The sequence below is a fragment of the Etheostoma cragini genome, chromosome 14 (genome assembly GCF_013103735.1).
Source record: "Etheostoma cragini isolate CJK2018 chromosome 14, CSU_Ecrag_1.0, whole genome shotgun sequence".
Taxonomy (NCBI): domain Eukaryota; kingdom Metazoa; phylum Chordata; class Actinopteri; order Perciformes; family Percidae; genus Etheostoma; species Etheostoma cragini.
Window position 1 is genome coordinate 19,759,610 of NC_048420.1, and position 17,095 is coordinate 19,776,704.

At 40.9% G+C, this 17,095-nt stretch overlaps 3 protein-coding genes across 12 annotated transcripts in view; 1 reads left to right on the forward strand and 2 right to left on the reverse strand.

Annotated features, from left to right (window-relative positions):
- scn1bb (sodium channel, voltage-gated, type I, beta b) overlaps positions 1–1,566 on the reverse strand; it is a 13,604-nt gene extending 12,038 nt beyond the window's left edge. For 2 of the 3 annotated variants that reach the window (XR_004659451.1, XM_034892845.1), the window contains exons 1-2: positions 653–1,566; positions 403–572 (exon numbers count right to left, since the gene is read on the reverse strand). Coding sequence is in view for 1 of the 3 variants with exons in the window: in XM_034892845.1 (XP_034748736.1) it covers positions 403–572; positions 653–701 (219 nt within the window). In the remaining 2 variants the exon portion in view is untranslated. The remainder of the gene's footprint in view (positions 1–402; positions 573–652) is intronic. The other variant, XM_034892846.1, reaches the window with a different exon arrangement.
- Positions 1,567–1,997: 431 nt separating this feature from the next.
- On the forward strand, positions 1,998–6,568 carry zbtb22a (zinc finger and BTB domain containing 22a). Of its 3 annotated transcripts, XM_034892836.1 has the most exons (5): positions 1,998–2,445; positions 3,143–3,365; positions 3,487–4,258; positions 5,010–5,158; positions 5,201–6,568. In XM_034892836.1, the coding sequence occupies exons 2-5, from the start codon at positions 3,159–3,161 to the stop codon at positions 6,122–6,124; spliced, it is 2,052 nt and encodes a 683-aa protein (XP_034748727.1). In that variant the 5' UTR covers positions 1,998–2,445; positions 3,143–3,158; the 3' UTR covers positions 6,125–6,568. The 3 variants fall into 3 exon arrangements, with proteins under 3 accessions (XP_034748727.1, XP_034748725.1, XP_034748726.1); XM_034892834.1 differs by having other exon boundaries at positions 5,010–6,568; XM_034892835.1 differs by having other exon boundaries at positions 5,013–6,471.
- Positions 6,569–9,304: 2,736 nt separating this feature from the next.
- mbpa (myelin basic protein a) lies at positions 9,305–16,849 on the reverse strand. Of its 6 annotated transcripts, none has more exons than XM_034892853.1 (6): positions 16,578–16,849; positions 14,242–14,334; positions 13,512–13,538; positions 10,531–10,614; positions 10,398–10,418; positions 9,305–9,976 (listed from the first exon to the last, which is right to left on the reverse strand). In XM_034892853.1, the coding sequence occupies exons 1-5, from the start codon at positions 16,695–16,697 to the stop codon at positions 10,416–10,418; spliced, it is 327 nt and encodes a 108-aa protein (XP_034748744.1). In that variant the 5' UTR covers positions 16,698–16,849; the 3' UTR covers positions 9,305–9,976; positions 10,398–10,415. The 6 variants fall into 6 exon arrangements, with proteins under 6 accessions (XP_034748744.1, XP_034748739.1, XP_034748741.1 ...); XM_034892848.1 differs by lacking the exon at positions 10,398–10,418 and adding an exon at positions 12,234–12,254; XM_034892850.1 differs by lacking the exon at positions 10,398–10,418.
- Positions 16,850–17,095: the final 246 nt, after the last annotated feature.

The window sequence follows — 17,095 nt, forward strand, 5'->3', positions numbered from 1 at the left end:
CGTTTTCAATGATGGGGCCTTCCTCGTTGTAGGTGTAGATCTGGTGAACAGACACATCAACGTTAATCAAAATTCAGATGTGACAGAAAACTTGTATATTTGCACATCCATCACAAAAATTTAGATGATTCTCAAACTTGTTGCTATTTTGTTGGAAAGGGTCTACTTTTTTTCAAACTCCCTCCAATAATCTGAACAGGCTAGTGCACCCCCCCCCCCCCCCCCCCCCCCCCCCCCCCCTCCTAATAATAAGGCACCAGAATGCTGAAAATGAAGTGTTTGATATGCTCAAAAATTCTATTTTTGTATGCCCTTGGCCTGTACACATCACACTGTGCTGTGTCAGTTATATTATGTGCTGGCATCAGACTAAGACATTATTTAGCAATGATTCGCACTCACATGGACGAAGTCTGCTTCTCCTTTTGCCCTGAAGTACCATTCGACGGTGGCAGTAGCCTCCACCTCACTCCTCCTCTTGCAGGAGATGCAGCCCAGTTTGAAGCCCTTGCCCGCCACCGCTTCTGTGTCAGAGTCCACCTCTGCACACGCTCCCCGTCCCTCGGACATTGCTACAAAACAAGGCAAGCACTATGGGTTAACATGATGTGGCAACAAACTATGAACACTACAGAAAATCAGGTCAACTCACCAAATATGCAGCACAGAAGAAAAGGGATCCGTAGGCTTAATACTTCCATGTCACCGGATGTTAGGATTAAAGGTTTTATATGAAGAGGAGCCTCAAAAAGTTGGTTACTAACTCTAACAGCAACACCCTCGTATACGAGCTCCAACTGACTGAAACTTTAAATGATGCACATCAAACTAACCTCCAACTTTGTAATATTTGCAAAGGTTTTCTTTTATATTTGTTTTTTAAGAAGACGGGCTAATATTATTTAATTATGTTTTTGACTGTTGCAGAACTTTGCTTTATTGTTAATTTCCTTTCAATACGTTTGTATGCACAAAACACAAATTCTGTGCAAGTGAAAACTTACTTGGCAACAAATCTTATTCTGATATAAGATATACACGGTTTTCACAACGTTTGCTGCTTTTTGACAGTATCTTCAACTGATGCAATCTAGTGGTGTTTTTTCTGCTTAATTATCAAGCAGCACATGGAACAATCCAGATATCTGATGGATCACAGTGTTCCCCATCAACACCCTGAGATTTGATTATCTTTTCTTCCTGAGGTCTAATGTGAGATGCACAGAGTAATCATAAGGTCTGGAGCCACATGCCCTGCTCTATTAGGTTTGCAATTACAGGGTGCAAAAAGATTATGATAAATTAGTTTATATTATGTGCAACATGCGAGCTACTGATTGAATGTTTACAATACACTTACATGCCAGCACATATAATTAATAAGCATGCTCTTTGATAAGAAGTGCTACATTTTACAGGCTACGCTACCAATATTAAATGCAGACCAATCTAATGGTCTAATTATCCTTGATCGGATCACTGAAAACAAAGCCTACTGTCCTGAAATAGAGGCCTCCTCTCCTCCAGGCGTATCTTCGGGAAAAAAATACTGTCTTCTCCTGCGATGACAGCTGAATGTGGAAATACTTCTAATTTCACCTATCTAATGACTCCGCACTCGTAGAAAAGATGCTCCGTTCCTGCAAAGAATACTGCGTCAGTGCATCGTAGAGCCAGCCCACCAAAAATAAAATAAAATATACGTCCTGTGCCAGTTAACGGTGTTTTTTTTCTCCCTATGCCACAGCGGCACCTCCGTCGCTCGGATCAGAGGATGCTGCAGATGCACTGCGGTAAAAACGGCCGCGCGTGTTTGACTGAGCAGAGCCAGTGTGTGACGAATATTTAAAGCTTCTGCCCCGCTGCTTTTAAACTGGTCCTAGCTGAGCTTCGTCTAGAGACCTCTGTATGGGCCTCACCTAGCGTTTATAGCACAAATAATGAACGACATGGTAGCTGTTATTAGGGTGAACTGGCCCTTTAAGTGAGCTCCAGTGCGGCGGGGGCGGGGTAATGATGGCATCTTTTGTCAACAGAGATAGTCACGTAACGCTGAATTTTATATTAACTTTCAATAACTGCCCATATAGTTGTGGGTTCATCTTTTATAATATAATTAGATAATATTGCAGCTAAAGCCGCTGTGTATTGTGGCCAGTGTGATGGTATTTCATAACTATTCAACTTTGACACCAAACACCCACTCACGTTGTGTGAGGATTGCTGATGCCGTTTTGTTGTCAACCAGCTAGCATCAGCTACGCCTACGGGCAAGCTGCTGTTAGCATTTACATGCTTGCTTCTTTTTCTCTTGTTTCAGAAACAAGTGATGGTATTTTGTATGTTATTTATATTCGTGGAATTCATAAATAATAATAATGTGCTGCAAATAGTCTGCGAAGTTCCCCGTAAAAGTCAAAAGCTCGAGATACCGACATATCAAAGGTAAAGTAACTAGCGTTGAATGCTAACACGCTAAAGCAGACCTTCACCAGACTTCATGTTAATTATCGTGTTTTTAACGGCAACCTTTTATGTAACGAGCTAAGTTAACTAAGTTGGTGCTAGCTAAACGTGGTGCTACTCATCAGGCGGAAGCTTTATTTAATTATGGCATTGACTGTTGCAATACTTTGCTTTATTGTTTATTTCGTTAATTAATGTTTATTGTATGCACCAAACACCAAAGCAAATTCCTTGTAAGTGAAAATGCATTTGGCGATAAATCTAATTCTGATTCTGACTACATTTGTAGCTATGTATAGCAGGCAAACATGCTTTGAAAGTGCAACGTGTTTCTGTCTGCAGCTCCTTATCTTAACTTCATGATGTTCTAACAGTTTTCAACCTAGCAAATTACATATTGATAAAATGTGATGCTTGAGATTATTAAGGGATTAGCTAGCTAGCTAAATGTGGCAGTGATCATCAGGTGGATGCTCCCTTACTTCATGTTCTTATCACTAATCAATACAGTTGGGGACACGCAACTGGTTATCATTTAACTAATATCTTTATTGACACCTACTTTAATCTCATTCTAGAGCTGACACATCAATTATAGAAAGCTACTGTATTGAGTCAATTGACAGAAAAATATAAGATAGGTGACCACTTTTTACTGTTTTAATCTTCTCTATAGTTTTGTGTGACTGACCATGGATCCGACTTGCAGTGCTTCGGCTGCTCAAGCTGGTTTAAGTGTCCAGGTGTGTTTCCCCGGTGCCCGTGCAGCTGTTTTGGATAATCTGAACCGCCAGCGGGAAGAGGGCAGGCTGTGTGACCTCTCTATCCAGGTGCAAGGACACGTGTTCAGGGCCCACCGCTGTGTGCTCGCTGCATCCTCACCTTACTTTCATGACCAGGTAAGTCAGGGTACATCAGTGTGCAATATATTGTCTGTTTTCACTTACCCCATATCAATGTCCAGATGCCCCAAACTCAAAAAGTCCAAAAGTATGTCTTTCTTTCTCTCTCTCCTTTTAGGTTTTACTGAAGAATGTTACAACTGTTTCCTTACCCTCAGTTATGGACCCAGTGGCCTTTGAGAGTGTCCTAAGTTCTGCCTACACAGGCCAGCTAAGCATCGTGCTTGATGATATTGTTAACTATGTCACTGTGGCCAGTTTCCTCCAGATGTGGCATATCGTGGACAAATGCACTGAGATCCTGAAGAGGCCTCGGCCCCCAGCAGAAGTCAGCCCTGGAGAGACCGTTGCAGCTCACCCTGGCACTGCATCTCGCCAGCAGTCCCCAAGCAGCACAGACTGCTTATATCTGGAAAGGGAAGAAAGAAGGAAGGAGAGAAAGCCTGATGCCTTGCCTCCCTTAGCTACATGGAGACGTCCACAGCAGTTTCCTAGATGGGGACGGCCCCGGCCTTCATCAGCCCAGCACTTAGCCGACTCTCAACTGGACACCCTCCCTTGCTATACAGAGAGTGATTACACCAACTGGGAGGAGGCATGGGTGTCAAGCCATGGCAAAACGAGCCACTTTGCTCATGATGGACCTGGCCACAATAGCCGGTACCATGGGGGGGTCCCTTGTGGTGAAGCATTAAAGCAGAAAGTCAGGTTTCAACAGCGTGGAACACCGCAGAGCGTTGTTAGACGGCTTGATAAGAACAGAGAGAGCGGGGACATTGATGAGACACAAGAGAAGAGGAAGAAGGAGAAGAGAGAGATTGAGGCAGATGAGGGAGTTGGAGAAGCAGTGGTGGAGAGGAAGGGAGGCTTTGCACAAATGGGACAATGCGGTAAGATACAAAAGACTTGTTTTTCTTTAAACACACATAGTATAGCTCTGTCAAACAAAATGGTGTGAATTCTTTTTTATATATTTTTTTATCCAAAGTTCAATTACTGGTCATGGAAAGGTTTTTGCAGAGGGATAGTTGAATACAAGGACAACAGAGCGAAGTTTAATGTCCTGATGAATTTACCATAGGGCTGAACGATATTGTGATTTTACAATTGAAATATGATTCACCATATTAGAGGGAATGATCATTTTGTATCATTATTCTCATTTTCATTAAAAAATTACTGAATAAAGTGTTTTTAGATTATAAGTTTTACTTTAGTCTGTAGGACACAATTTATAGGCTATATACTTAATTCAGAATGGTTTGACACACATTTTGCCTTTAACAAATATTGTGCCGAGTTTCCGTTCCTATACCAAAACTTTGTTCAAAACCTTTCAGAAACAAAAACATGTTATCTATCAAACCATTTTTCTTTTCATATAATAAAATAAGACAACTTTCTCAAATGTTAGTGTTTTTCCCTCCTTCCCAAACACAAGGTTTGCTTAAATAAATGAGTTTACTTTTAAACCAAAAGATTTTCAAATCCAAGCACCATTCAGTCCCCTCTAGCTCAGTATTAAGTAATGACATTAGATACACAGCCTCATAGTGTGGCTGGTCGTCCACGCTGTCCACGCTGTCTCCTTGTTCTGTCCATAGATTTGATTTGATTTGATTTTGTTTTACATTTCTCCAGCAGACTTCAACCCAATTTCAAATGAGAATGTAGGACAAGTCCCAGGCAAGGCGGGTGTGGAGGAGACAAAGGAAAAAGTGCAAAGAAATTTGGTAGGAAGAGATCCTTCCTCACACCTGCCCAGTGATCAGGCTTGCCAAACAGGTGAAGCAGTTCCGGGCCCTTCCTGTCCAGTCTCGGACCGACTGCAGTGGCAGACGAGTCCCTGGTCTCAGCAAGACCAGAGGCCGCAGGAAGTAGAGGGTGGCAACTGCAGTAAAGACGAGGATGAAGACGATAAGGAGGAGGATGTGGACTTTGAATGTTTCACAGAAGGGATGTATAGTAGAGACACATATGATGAGATTGAAGATGGCACAGGACAAGTTTCCCAGAGGCCTTTAGTGCCTGCGTCTCCTGACTTCACCACGACAGGCTCGGAGGTGAACTGGCCCTCCACCAGCGTGGGACAGGGTAGCTCATTGACTCCCACCTCAAGTCGCCAATTGTCTCCATCCTCTGCTGCATTTCCACCACCCTCTTCACCACCAACGCCATCTTCGTCCTCCTCAGTGTCCCTCGCTGGCGCCCCCTACACAGGCAAAGTCCACTTCTGCCACTGCGGAAAAGCCTACACCCTGAAGAGTATGCGTGACCGGCACGTGAAGATGCAGCACCTCAATCTACGGCCCTTCGGTTGTCCCGTTTGCACAAAGTCCTTCAAGATGAAGCACCACCTAACCAAGCACCTCAAGACTCATGGAGGGCTGCGGCCCTACGAGTGTGGCATGTGTGGGAAAAAAGTGATTTGGAGAGACAGCTTCCTCAGGCATCAGGCCCGATGTGAGAGACTTGCCTCCAGCGCCTCAGCTAACGGCAACAACGCAAGCACAGCTGCAGCCGATATGGATGACAGCTACAGTTATGGATTTGAAGACGGGGGTGCGTTTCTTGCAACAGGAGGACAAGTGAAAGTCGAAGAGGTGGACTTTCACGGGGAGATGGAGGAAGGGATGCGTGGCCTGTTGGGCAGTGTGTCTGGGATTGTGGATGAACTAAGAACTCAGTCACACAACTTAGACGCCGGTAGTCATGTTTTTAAAGAGGAGGCGAGTGAGAGCTTTTGTGAAAATTAAACATCATTGTTAAAGTGTATATAATAAATACGTGCAAGAAGGACAATGAATTACATGGGGACTTCAAAAGTCTGCGGACACAAATCATTGAAGGCTTCTTTGCGCTGCCGCTTTTGTTTTCATCCTTTTTATGTGCATTATTTTCACGTCATGGATATTAGAAAAAAGAAACAGTAGTGCTTCATTCAAGTGATCCTTTTTAATGTGTGCAGTGCCAGGTAGCCTCAGTTATTGTCTAGTGATGCTTTGAACTGTATTTGAATGTACTTGAGCCGGATTAAAGTTCAATGCATTTTGCACATAAATTATTTGCCATCGATCTGCATTAAAAACTAATACAAAGGTATAATATATATGTTTTCTGTGCCATATTAATGTCTCTTCCTACTATGTAAAGGGAGGAAACCTTGGTATATATGGTAATAAAACCAGTTGTTGCAATTTTTCCACACTGGCTTATTTCACAACCGTTCCATTGCAACACAACGGTGGAGCACCAGAGGTCTCTCTTGCTCCGCAACGCAGCATCCCTTTCCTCCGATCAATTAGTGGAAAAGACTTTCACTGTTTGAAGATGGCATCTTCCTTTAATTGTTAAAAAAAAGACCCAGAGACTTTATTATTAGACTATAGACTTATTAAATTATAGTCATTTAACGGATTCAGGTGCGTTCAGGGGGGAGATTTCTATTTCTTTGACAAACATGATGTTGTGGCAATCAAAGAACTGTTTATAGAGGATTAAAAGTATATCACGCAGTACAGAGAAGTATGTTGATATTTTTTCTTACTATTCTCTAAGTAAAGTGATGTGGGTTAATTGAATGCTTACATCACATTGGGTTGAGCATTTGAGCTTTATGTTACATCAGAATATTCATTTTGAGATTTGAATACATTTGCAGGGATAATTTCTCATACAGACATCTGCGTGGCCAGCATCAGTATAAAGACAAACCATAGTGAAAGGTTTAGGATATATTAAGCCTTTTGTGTGATTGCTAAAATACGTCATACAGGAAAATTGCCTTTGTGTGATGCAGATTTTAGGCCACTGAGCCAATTATCGCAGAAACATTGCATGCAGGAGAGATGGAGCTCTTTGCTAATTGTGGTCTTAGGGGCAGTTATCAGTCAAAAGTTCCATCTCAGCATTATTTATAATGATGTGAAAAATTGTTTTTCCCAGCTCTGAGTATTATTCTTGTTCAGTTACCTGTAGCACATAATGTACAGCTACACATAATTGGGATCTTGTGTTCGGTAGTCTGTAGAACACTTTGATATTAGGATTACTGTCTGAGATAGATGATTGGCCTCCAGAGGATGTTTCCGGAGTGTGTGGGAGTCTTCAGTTATGGATTATGGGTTGAGTTTGGGGTTAATGGAATACATACTTTCTTCTTTCCCTCTTCAGTTATTTTGCTGCTTAGCAAACCTTGAGTATGGCTAAGACATAGTGTTGCAGTCTCTGCTATTGCCATGGTTACAACCATCCTAGGTACAAATACATCAGCATAACTTGGGTTAGATTAGAAAATGTACACTTCAAATGCTTAATTTCCTGTTTTCTGGTGACTTTTTCTGCAATAATTTGTGCCTTTCCTTCATCAAGTTATTGTGCAAATGTTCATTCATGTAAAATAAATTATGATAAGATATTTGTGGTGGGTTGCACTGGCCAGTTTTAACTATTGGGGTTTTAAATTACACCTTTGGTCAACTGTGAGTTTGTAATACTTTCACAAAAGATGAGAAGGAAAGACAAGAGGCACTTTGATTATTTCCTGTAATATTAAAGGAAAAGTTTTACATTTTGGGGAATTTGCTTGTTCGCTATCTTGTCAAGAGAAGCTTGGAGTCTGTGCGACATCATGGAGCGGCATGAAGCCAGTAGTTGGTTAGCCTAGCTTAGCATAGTCTCATTTTGCCGGACCTTCCTCCACAGCACTGCTGAGGAGGATCTGGCTAGTCCACACAGCATACCGGGACAGGAGAAAAACGTGTTCTGGTTTATTGGCATTTCTTTAAATCAATCACAATTGTCGTGGGCAGCGATAAGCGCTACACAAAGCCTCGGTGACGCTGGAAAATAGTCTTGGGAAGGAACTAGTGTACATTTAAGTTGTTTTAGTCGTTCAACAGACAACTCAGATTGGACCAATAGTCTGTCTAGCTGTCTGGATTTACCCTGCAGAGATCTGAGGAGCAGGTAACCGTAGTCCTTATTAGTCTACCGGAGTTTAGAACAACACAAATCCAGTCGAGAAAAAGGACACGTGGCCAAATTTCCAGTGGCAACGGGGCAGTTCCGTAAGTGGAAAATGACTGCCAAAGGACTTTCTTGTCGTTACACTTTGGTTTTAGTACAGCTTAAACAAAGAAGAATTTTAAGATGATGGTAGGCAGATTGTCTCTGTTTTGCCAGTCTTTCTACTAATCAAAGCTAACTCTCTCCTGGCTCGATCCACATATGTGAGAGTGACCATTTTTTCTTCAACTCTCAGCAAGAAAGTGAATAAGCACATTATCTAAAATGTTGAACTATTTCTGTACTGTTGGCTACAAAAATCGCTGAAAAGGGAAACAAATTATGTTATAAAGAAAACAATTTGCCAGAATTCTCAGATTAAAAAAATTTAATAACTGAGAGAAGACAAAACATGTTTATTTCCAGTTAGGCTTAACATTAAAAACATACTTTTACATTAAGAGGGAAAAAACTTTCCTGTAGCACCACCACATCAGCAAAAAAAACACATTTATATTTCTTTTGACTTTTACATTAAGGTGAACAAACAAACATGTACAAATGGAAGAGGCAATGCAATTTATTATGAACAAAATGAAATCCTCAAATAATGCGTCAGAACACTTCAACATACTGTCCTTTAGAACTCCTTCAACCATCTTGGTGCTTCCTCCTTAAACCTTTGAGCCACGTACTATCTGACCATCAGATAAAACAAACTGGTGTCTGTCATCTTCTAAATTAAACACAAATAACATTCAAAGTTAAAAGATGCAAACAGATAACTCACAATGAATTAAATCAAATGCAAAAGCTACTATATAGAGAACAGACCATTTGATTTTAAGAAATTCTTTAGTTATGTAACAGTGCATTTGAAAAGGGCATTTTATTTTCCAATAAACTTGAATGTAACCATACTGTACATGTTTATTAATTACATTGAACCATAATGAAACACAAACAGTATAATTAAAGCAATATTAGAGTCCATGATATACTGTAGGTTTCCTGGTGTGTTTTGAAATGCTTTGCAACATACGTTTCACTCTAGCACAACAGCCACAAACAGGACCACTCTAGTCTAGATTTTGACGTTGGTGTGTGAGTCGTGTTTCTAAGAAGCAGCGACATACATAAAGCCTCACTCGTGTACAAAATGCAGATGATGGGAGACAAATAGAAAAACAAGCATCTGCCATGAACAAACCTCAGACAGCACACGCTAGCACCATAAGATACTCAAATAGGAGAGTTTTTACAGTAAGATAAAACTAAAAGCATGACCAAACTTCTTATAAACAGCTAGACAAGATATCCGTAGAAGTAGGATTTAAAAAAGAAGAACAAAAAAAAGAGGCACAGTGACCAGCTACATCCCTGGAGAGTGGTTTCATACTCTGTCAATGTCACTGTCTAAACTTACAGGAGGATGGTGTTAGTGGGTTAGGGTTTCTTGAGGTTGTGAGTCCGCCGCTTGCAGATCTGTTTCCACTCCTTTGTCTTGTCCCATCGGCGTTGTATCATTGGTGTGGTCCACGGCGGAAAGCTTAGAAGATGGTGCTCCAGCGTTTAGGGGGTGGACGGGACTTGGTTTCTCCCTGGAGAGATAATGGAGAGAAGAAGGAGGAAGATGATGAGGTGGCTGAGAAAAATAACATGTTTTTTCTGTCCCCAGAGATGGCTTCTAAGAGCATTCTGGGGTAATATATTGATGAAACATGTGATTGTCCAATACTTCACATTAATTGGGATTCAAGGAGATCATCCACACTGAAAATAAACCCTCAGAAGAGTCGAGGTAGATGGCAGTTGCAGTAAGAAATAATAAACAAATGTTTTGGTGAGAAATGTAATATCTAAGTTTACATGTTGAGCCACTGTAAAAATGAAAATGTTGCTCTTAAGCTTGTTAGATTATTATAGAGACAAGCTGCTCTAAAAGCGTGTTGATGAAAGAAGATGAATGAAACTGAAATGATTATGAATCATTATTCTGTACTGTATTGATTTATTACTCACTGATCTCTGCTGAGAGCATCACTGTTGCATTCGGGCAAACACAGACAGGAAACAGTGTTTATGAAGCCCAGTTTTACAGATAGAGAAAAGAAATGTTGAGTAAAACAATGAGGCAAGCGTGCAGTAAGCTCACCAGGCTGAAGATCCTGGACAGTGTGCTTTGGTCTCTGCGTCTTCTGACCGGCGACTTTGTGCTCTCAACACGCGGTGACGAGGCCTAGAAAAAGACGCTCTATAAGCACAGATGGAGACCGGAAAAAACGGGGCCTGAAAGCATGTTTGCTGCTCTTTAACTGTTTAAGCTCTAACCAAACGTTTAATAAACTTTACATTGATGTCCTTTATGTTTTTATAAGATGACACACATTTTATCTCAGAGCATCAGAGTAGATGCCCCACTACTTCACCAAAATGCAAAAAAACAATTATTTTAAAGGGCACAGTGATTGCTGTTGGACAAAAAAAAAAACATATCCACAAATAATAAGTCTTTCAAAAATGAAGAAAAAACGACAAACTTCCTTATTAGTGGCTAAACGTTTGCACTTTTTGCACATAAGCCATATCTCTTCATTTACCGTCCTATCCTTTTGTTGCATTGGGGTCGTTGCATTGGGGTCAACCTTTTGGTATTTGGATCTACGTTTTCATTGGGTTTTTAATGCTACAAGCTGAATATCCCTTGTGGACAATAAAAGAGGTCTGATTTGAGGTTTTTCTAATCACATAACTGTTAGAACTGATACACAAGTTTAGGTCAACGTCTAAGGTCATAAAATTATTTTAATAATTTCACTTGTAAGCTGAGGGAAAAACAACAAACTGCAGGTATGTGGTTTCTCTGCAACATCAGCAGTGTGATGTAAAAGAAACAGTTGTGTCTGTGCTTCACTCTGTTATGTGAGAGAGTAACATGTCCAAGACGTGGGTAAAACATGAAAAGGGACACGACCAGACTCAGGAGCAACCTTCAAGCAAAAGAAAATGGATTACAAGGGGAAGATAAGGTCAGCGTTGACATGACTGACACAAAGGACACAAGACAGTAATCACCGCCAAATAACAGAAATAGGAATCGGCTGTCCAGGGTCGCCTGACAGAAGAGAAGACACAAAGAAAGTGGGAAGCGAAAACAGATAGATTGTTGAGTCATCTCTGGCATAGAGAGGATGGAGGTGTTACAGAGAACAAGAGGTATAGGAGAGGAAGAGGAGGAGTAGGAGGAAGGGGATGCAGGCCAAGAGGTCCTAAGAGAAAATGTTTACCGGTTGTGGTTCATAAACAGTTGAGCAGTTTCAAAGTCATCCAGAAGCAGCGAGTCGCTCTGGATTAAAGCAAAAAAGAATTTATTTTAAATAAATAATAAGGATGAATTTACCAAAAAGCCGATGTGTTGGTATGTCACAAATCAATCTTTTCAAATGATCAATCAGTGAATGAAAGTCATTTTCTGTGGCACACGTCAAGCGTGAGCTTTGCCTTTGAACCACTGCATGTAGATGCTGGTGAATCAGCCTTGCTCAGGTATAAAAGAGATTTCTCTTCGAGGAGGAAAGCAGAGAAACACACAAAGGAGAAAGAGACAGGGCGAGTGTGGTGGTTAGGTAACAGGTGCGCTGCAGACAAAAGACACATTGGACAGATTTAAATGGTATCATCGCAAGCACGCACATGCACACACGTACACACACACACACGCACACATACACACACACACACACACACACACACACACACACACACACACACACACACACACACACACACACACGCAGAACGGTGCAGTCAGCAGTGGGGCTTTTGTTTAAATCGAGAAGGGAAATTTGTGTGACGTACCAAGCCCAAGACGTCCCTCCACTGGACATGAAAAAGAAACAGACAGTGACACGAAGGAATGATGAGATACAGTAAGGGTGTGGTGGCACCTTCATCCACCTCAACATATTTGAGAATCATCCAGTTAAAGATATTAAATGGCAGCAACATGGTGGTAATTTCCACTGGTGATCACTAATATAAGTAAATGTCAAATTTGTCGCCACTTAAAATGAAGCATGAGTGGTTGCATATAAGTACATCATAAAACCTTCCCCCTTTTTGTGGGCAGAAAAGGTTAAGGGTCCAGACGTACAGGTTGGGATCCACTCATTTAAATATGCATTAACTTCCTCAAAGTTTGGCCTACAAAATGTTGTGGTCCCCGGAGGATGAAGCCTACTGACACTGGTGATGTGATGACTTTTCATATAGTGTCACCAACAGGAGGATGTGTTCAATTATTCAATGAAATGTAACCACAAACAAGATGAATTAACATTACCATTGAAGTTCATGTTCCCTACCAGGTGAATCCAAATTAAGTTGATTTCCTTGGAATTTTCCTTTAACACCATCATCTGGTCAGAATATCAATTTGTCCAATCGGCCTACTTTGGTTTAAGACAAACAAGTACCTGCTAATCTAATGACATTCTAATCAGTCTTGGCTGTACTTGCTGATAGTGTTAGACCAGTGCTCACTGCTTACTAGCTAATGTAAGCATTCTAACACACAGAGCTGAGACGCTAAACAGGCCTCATACCTGCTAAACACCAGCATGTTAGCATTGTCATTGTGCACTTGTTAGCATGCTAACCGCTAGTGTAGCTGTGGATATTTGAATTTAAACACAGCATCTTTTTAAAACATTTTGATGGTATACATTTTTGTTTTGTTAAAAAAGCTGACAATGCTGTTGTATTAATGCAGCTTGTATGAAGTGTCTCTGGGTCAGGTGATCCACTGGGGGACGGGGGGCGAGGCTAGCAACATGCGTTGCTGTCTGACACAGCATCCTATGTGATACTACCACTGCATGATGCCAACGTTATAAAATCCCACACAAAAAGCTTTAAAAGTATCCAAACAAAATAAAATGTTTAAATCAAATTGTGTTAAAAAAAAGATGCAGCTGTGGAATTTGACATTGGGAAATATAATTGGAAACAATTACTACAGATAAGGAAGTCTAACAATTGATCATAAGTAAATTATCAGTGCATCTCTGTCTCTGGAGTTCTTAACAAAACAGATATTGTAAAATAATTTTAAAAAATAATAATAATGAGACTCACCCTGGATTTAGGACGAGGAGAGGAAACCTGAAAGAGCAACAACAACAAAAGAATTAATTGCACAGGGAACAAGAACAAGAAAAACTGTTTGGGAAAAAGCAAATGATGGAGGTGCTTATTGAAACTTTACCCAATTCCTGTTTTGTTTTTTTATCAGCAGGCCTACTTATAAAACGAGTCAGGCAGCCTTGTTATCACACTGAGCGAGCTGACGAAAACAGTTTAGCTTTAAAACGCTGCCGGACTGTTGATGTCATGTTAAAATTGGAGAAAAATCTCATGCCTCTCTATTGTTTCTGTTTAGAGAATGTATATTTTGTGTACATATTAGTGTGTATATTTTTGTTTTGGTTGTCTTGTATGTGTGAGCACAGTGTGAGCATTGTTGCTCACACTGTGTGACTTGCAAAGTGTGTGTCCTCATACCTGGCAAATAAAGCTGATTCTGGTTCTGATTCTGGTTCTGATTCTGATTCTGGTTCTGGTTTTGGTTTTGGTTCTGGTTCTGGTTCTGGTTCTGATTCTGGTTCTGGTTCTGGTTCTGGTTCTGGTTCTGGTTCTGGTTCTGGTTCTGATTCTGATTCTGATTCAGATAATGCAACTCACGGCAGTCTTAAAGGCTTTAAAAATTAAATAAAGCTCAGGATGTTAACATGACAAAACAAAACAGTTGATGTACTCAGCTAAAGGTATTTAATGTATGATTTGATGTATACAATGCTAAACTTACAATGCTCCTGAAGAAATGCACCACAGCATTTTCTTTGGTCCGGCGGCGAGCGGAGGACTGGGGGGAGGTGGCCAGGTGACCCCGGAACGAGCCCTGTGAGGATCAAAAGAGATCCAGTAACTACCACAACATTGAGCAATGCTACTACGAAACTTTTAGGCACAATGTAACTCAACAGCATGACAATGTATTTTTTATCACTTTTTGATATTGATTAATTAATTGATGGTTATTGATGATTGAGGAATCTCACATTACCAGACCTGTATCCACAGCCAACCACAGTGCTGTGTCAGCACCTGAGTATGGTCTGGCTACACGGCCTTTATATTTGGAATTGAAACAATGGCTTGTTTGTGTTTCTTTAAACCATTCACAGCCGTCCTTGGCGGCGCTAAGGCCCGATAGAGAGAGAGAGATGGCGCAAGGGGAGGGACATCCGGAGCGTAAGAGACACGCCAGATGTTTGGTTTGTTATACCAGCAATGTACAGTACATCCGACTAACGATGAGTAGCTTTGCAGCATGAGCTTGAAAAGACATCAGTTCTTTTCTGAAAATTGTTCCCAGCTGCGCCACACCTCAAAAGTTCTCACAATTACAGTAGTTTTAAGGTCCTCTTGGGCATCAAGTCTCACAATCAAAGGACCACAACCATGTGTGACGATGGGTAATCTGCAGATCTAATCAATTAGAGGCAAATAAAATACTAAAAGGAAACAGCAAGTACGGTTTACAGTGCGGGAGGGAAGGATGGTGTAGTCGACTACAGTGTAATACCACGTTAAGGAGATTTATCAGGCGTGGCAGGCTCAATCGCACACAACTGACCGTCTCTGTAGAGTCTGACAAAAAAACACACGTCTGTTCATCCTCATGAATGTGTGTTTCAATGTACACAAAATAACTTAAGTCTAAAAAAAGATGATTTTAATATGCAAAGAACCCCATCATCATAGCTTTCTTTTTCTTTTGTGTTATATTAATTAATTTGATGACACAAGAGGCACACATCTAGGCACCAACAGTAAAAATGCATACAAATCCACAAAACCTGCTGATGTTATGTGAAAAAGTGAATAAATGAGAGCAGGTCTGAGTCCTGAGGACTCCACTTAGAAAGAGTTTTTTCCGAGGTTTTCTGTCTGCAGCTCAGGGCCGGGCCCACATTACTAAACTAAATGTACCTGCACTGTTGTGGTGGTGCATCTAATGTAGACTTGACGTAGGCTATGTGGCTATAAATGTTATTTCTTTAACTTAACGTACCGTTTAAATTTACACCCAATTTGGAGGAGTCAAAATAACCCAACAAGATAAAGGATACAAGCAACACCAACTTATCTACTGGAAGAAGTTAAAATGTACAAACAGATAAGAGAGTTTTTTTAAACAAGTACATCAACATTTTGGACCCAGTCCACTGTCCAATAATTCCATTTTTATGAGACGTGTTTTTAGATCAACATTCATGAGAGATAAAGATAATGATAAAAAGAAAGAAATCTTCTAACCCCAAAAAAAGGTTTTGAGAATAAATTTTCTTTTTCAATGACATTAAATGATGTACCATCTTGTTTCTCACAACGTATAGTGCAAGCCATAGGTGAATTTTGCCTCAGTATTCAAACGCTAAATAACTAAATAAGAGAATCAACGAGGTTAGGGACAATGAGCCACCAGTGCTCTGCATCCGCTAAGCATCTAGAGTAAAAAAAAAAAAAACTGAGAAATTTCTCTCTTTAAAACTAGAAGTCCTCTACTTGTAGCTGCATTTATTATTATTATTATTATTATTATCATTATTATTATGTAAAAAGTTTATGGAATGCTTTGGAGACAAGTTCAAGAAGTTCAGACATGCTTTTCACTTAAAACCTTAAATCTTCAGATTTGGAGATTTTGCTTTTGTTTTTGTGTGTTACTTCATGGATTAATACACATTCTCTCACATCTTAAACTTGCAGTTCACAGGAAAGTGAAAAAACAGTCCTTGAAAGATGATCAGGTAATTCATCATTTGGAGCGCCTGAAATTTTGGTCCTTTATTTAGGCCCCACTGCCTAAGTAGACCACTAACAAATGTTTCCAAATTTAACAAAGCACTAAAAACAAATGCAATATAGCACAGTGTTGTAGTACAATGAGGAAATTGTTTTAAGTTTTAAGAGGCATGGAGCAGTGAAGTTCAGCTGGAGAAAGCCCCCCTAAACTATCCCTTTAGATGCAGATGCAGATACATAAGGTTAAAGTTTTAAGAGGCATGGAGCAGTGAAGTTCAGCTGGAGAAAGCCCCCCTAAACTATCCCTTTAGATGCAGATGCGTGGATGCTCACCTTGCTCCTTTTCTTTTTGTCTCCCCCAAAGAACTTAGTGATCTGATCCATGAGACCAGGGTTCTTCTTTTTCCTCCCGAGCCCAAAGGTGCTCTGCCCTGAGGTGCTTGCCGTAGCCATGCTAGAACAGTAGTTGTTGATGTTGGGTGGGGTTGACCTCCTTCTATCTGCTCAGTAGTCCTCTTCCAAACCAGTCCACAGAACCAACACTGGGCTCTGCTGCTCCTTTGGGATGGTTTGGTGCTCTTCTGACGCACAGGGGCTGTCTTTGAAGGTGTCGTCCCCTCGATGACGAGGGTCAGGTGGGGATGGGGGGTTTGTGTGGCTGCAACGACAATGAGGTCCATGTCTCTGGCTTGGCTCCAAGCATTCTTTGGAGCTTCAGTGGCTGTGTCAGTCACTGCCGCCCTCTGCATGGGCCCGGCCATTGTTCCTCTCCCCATCTGCTTCACCCCGGCCGCAGCGACAACAAGGGTTATCTCTGAGTCTGCACTCACACCCTGATGCAAAGCAGCCCG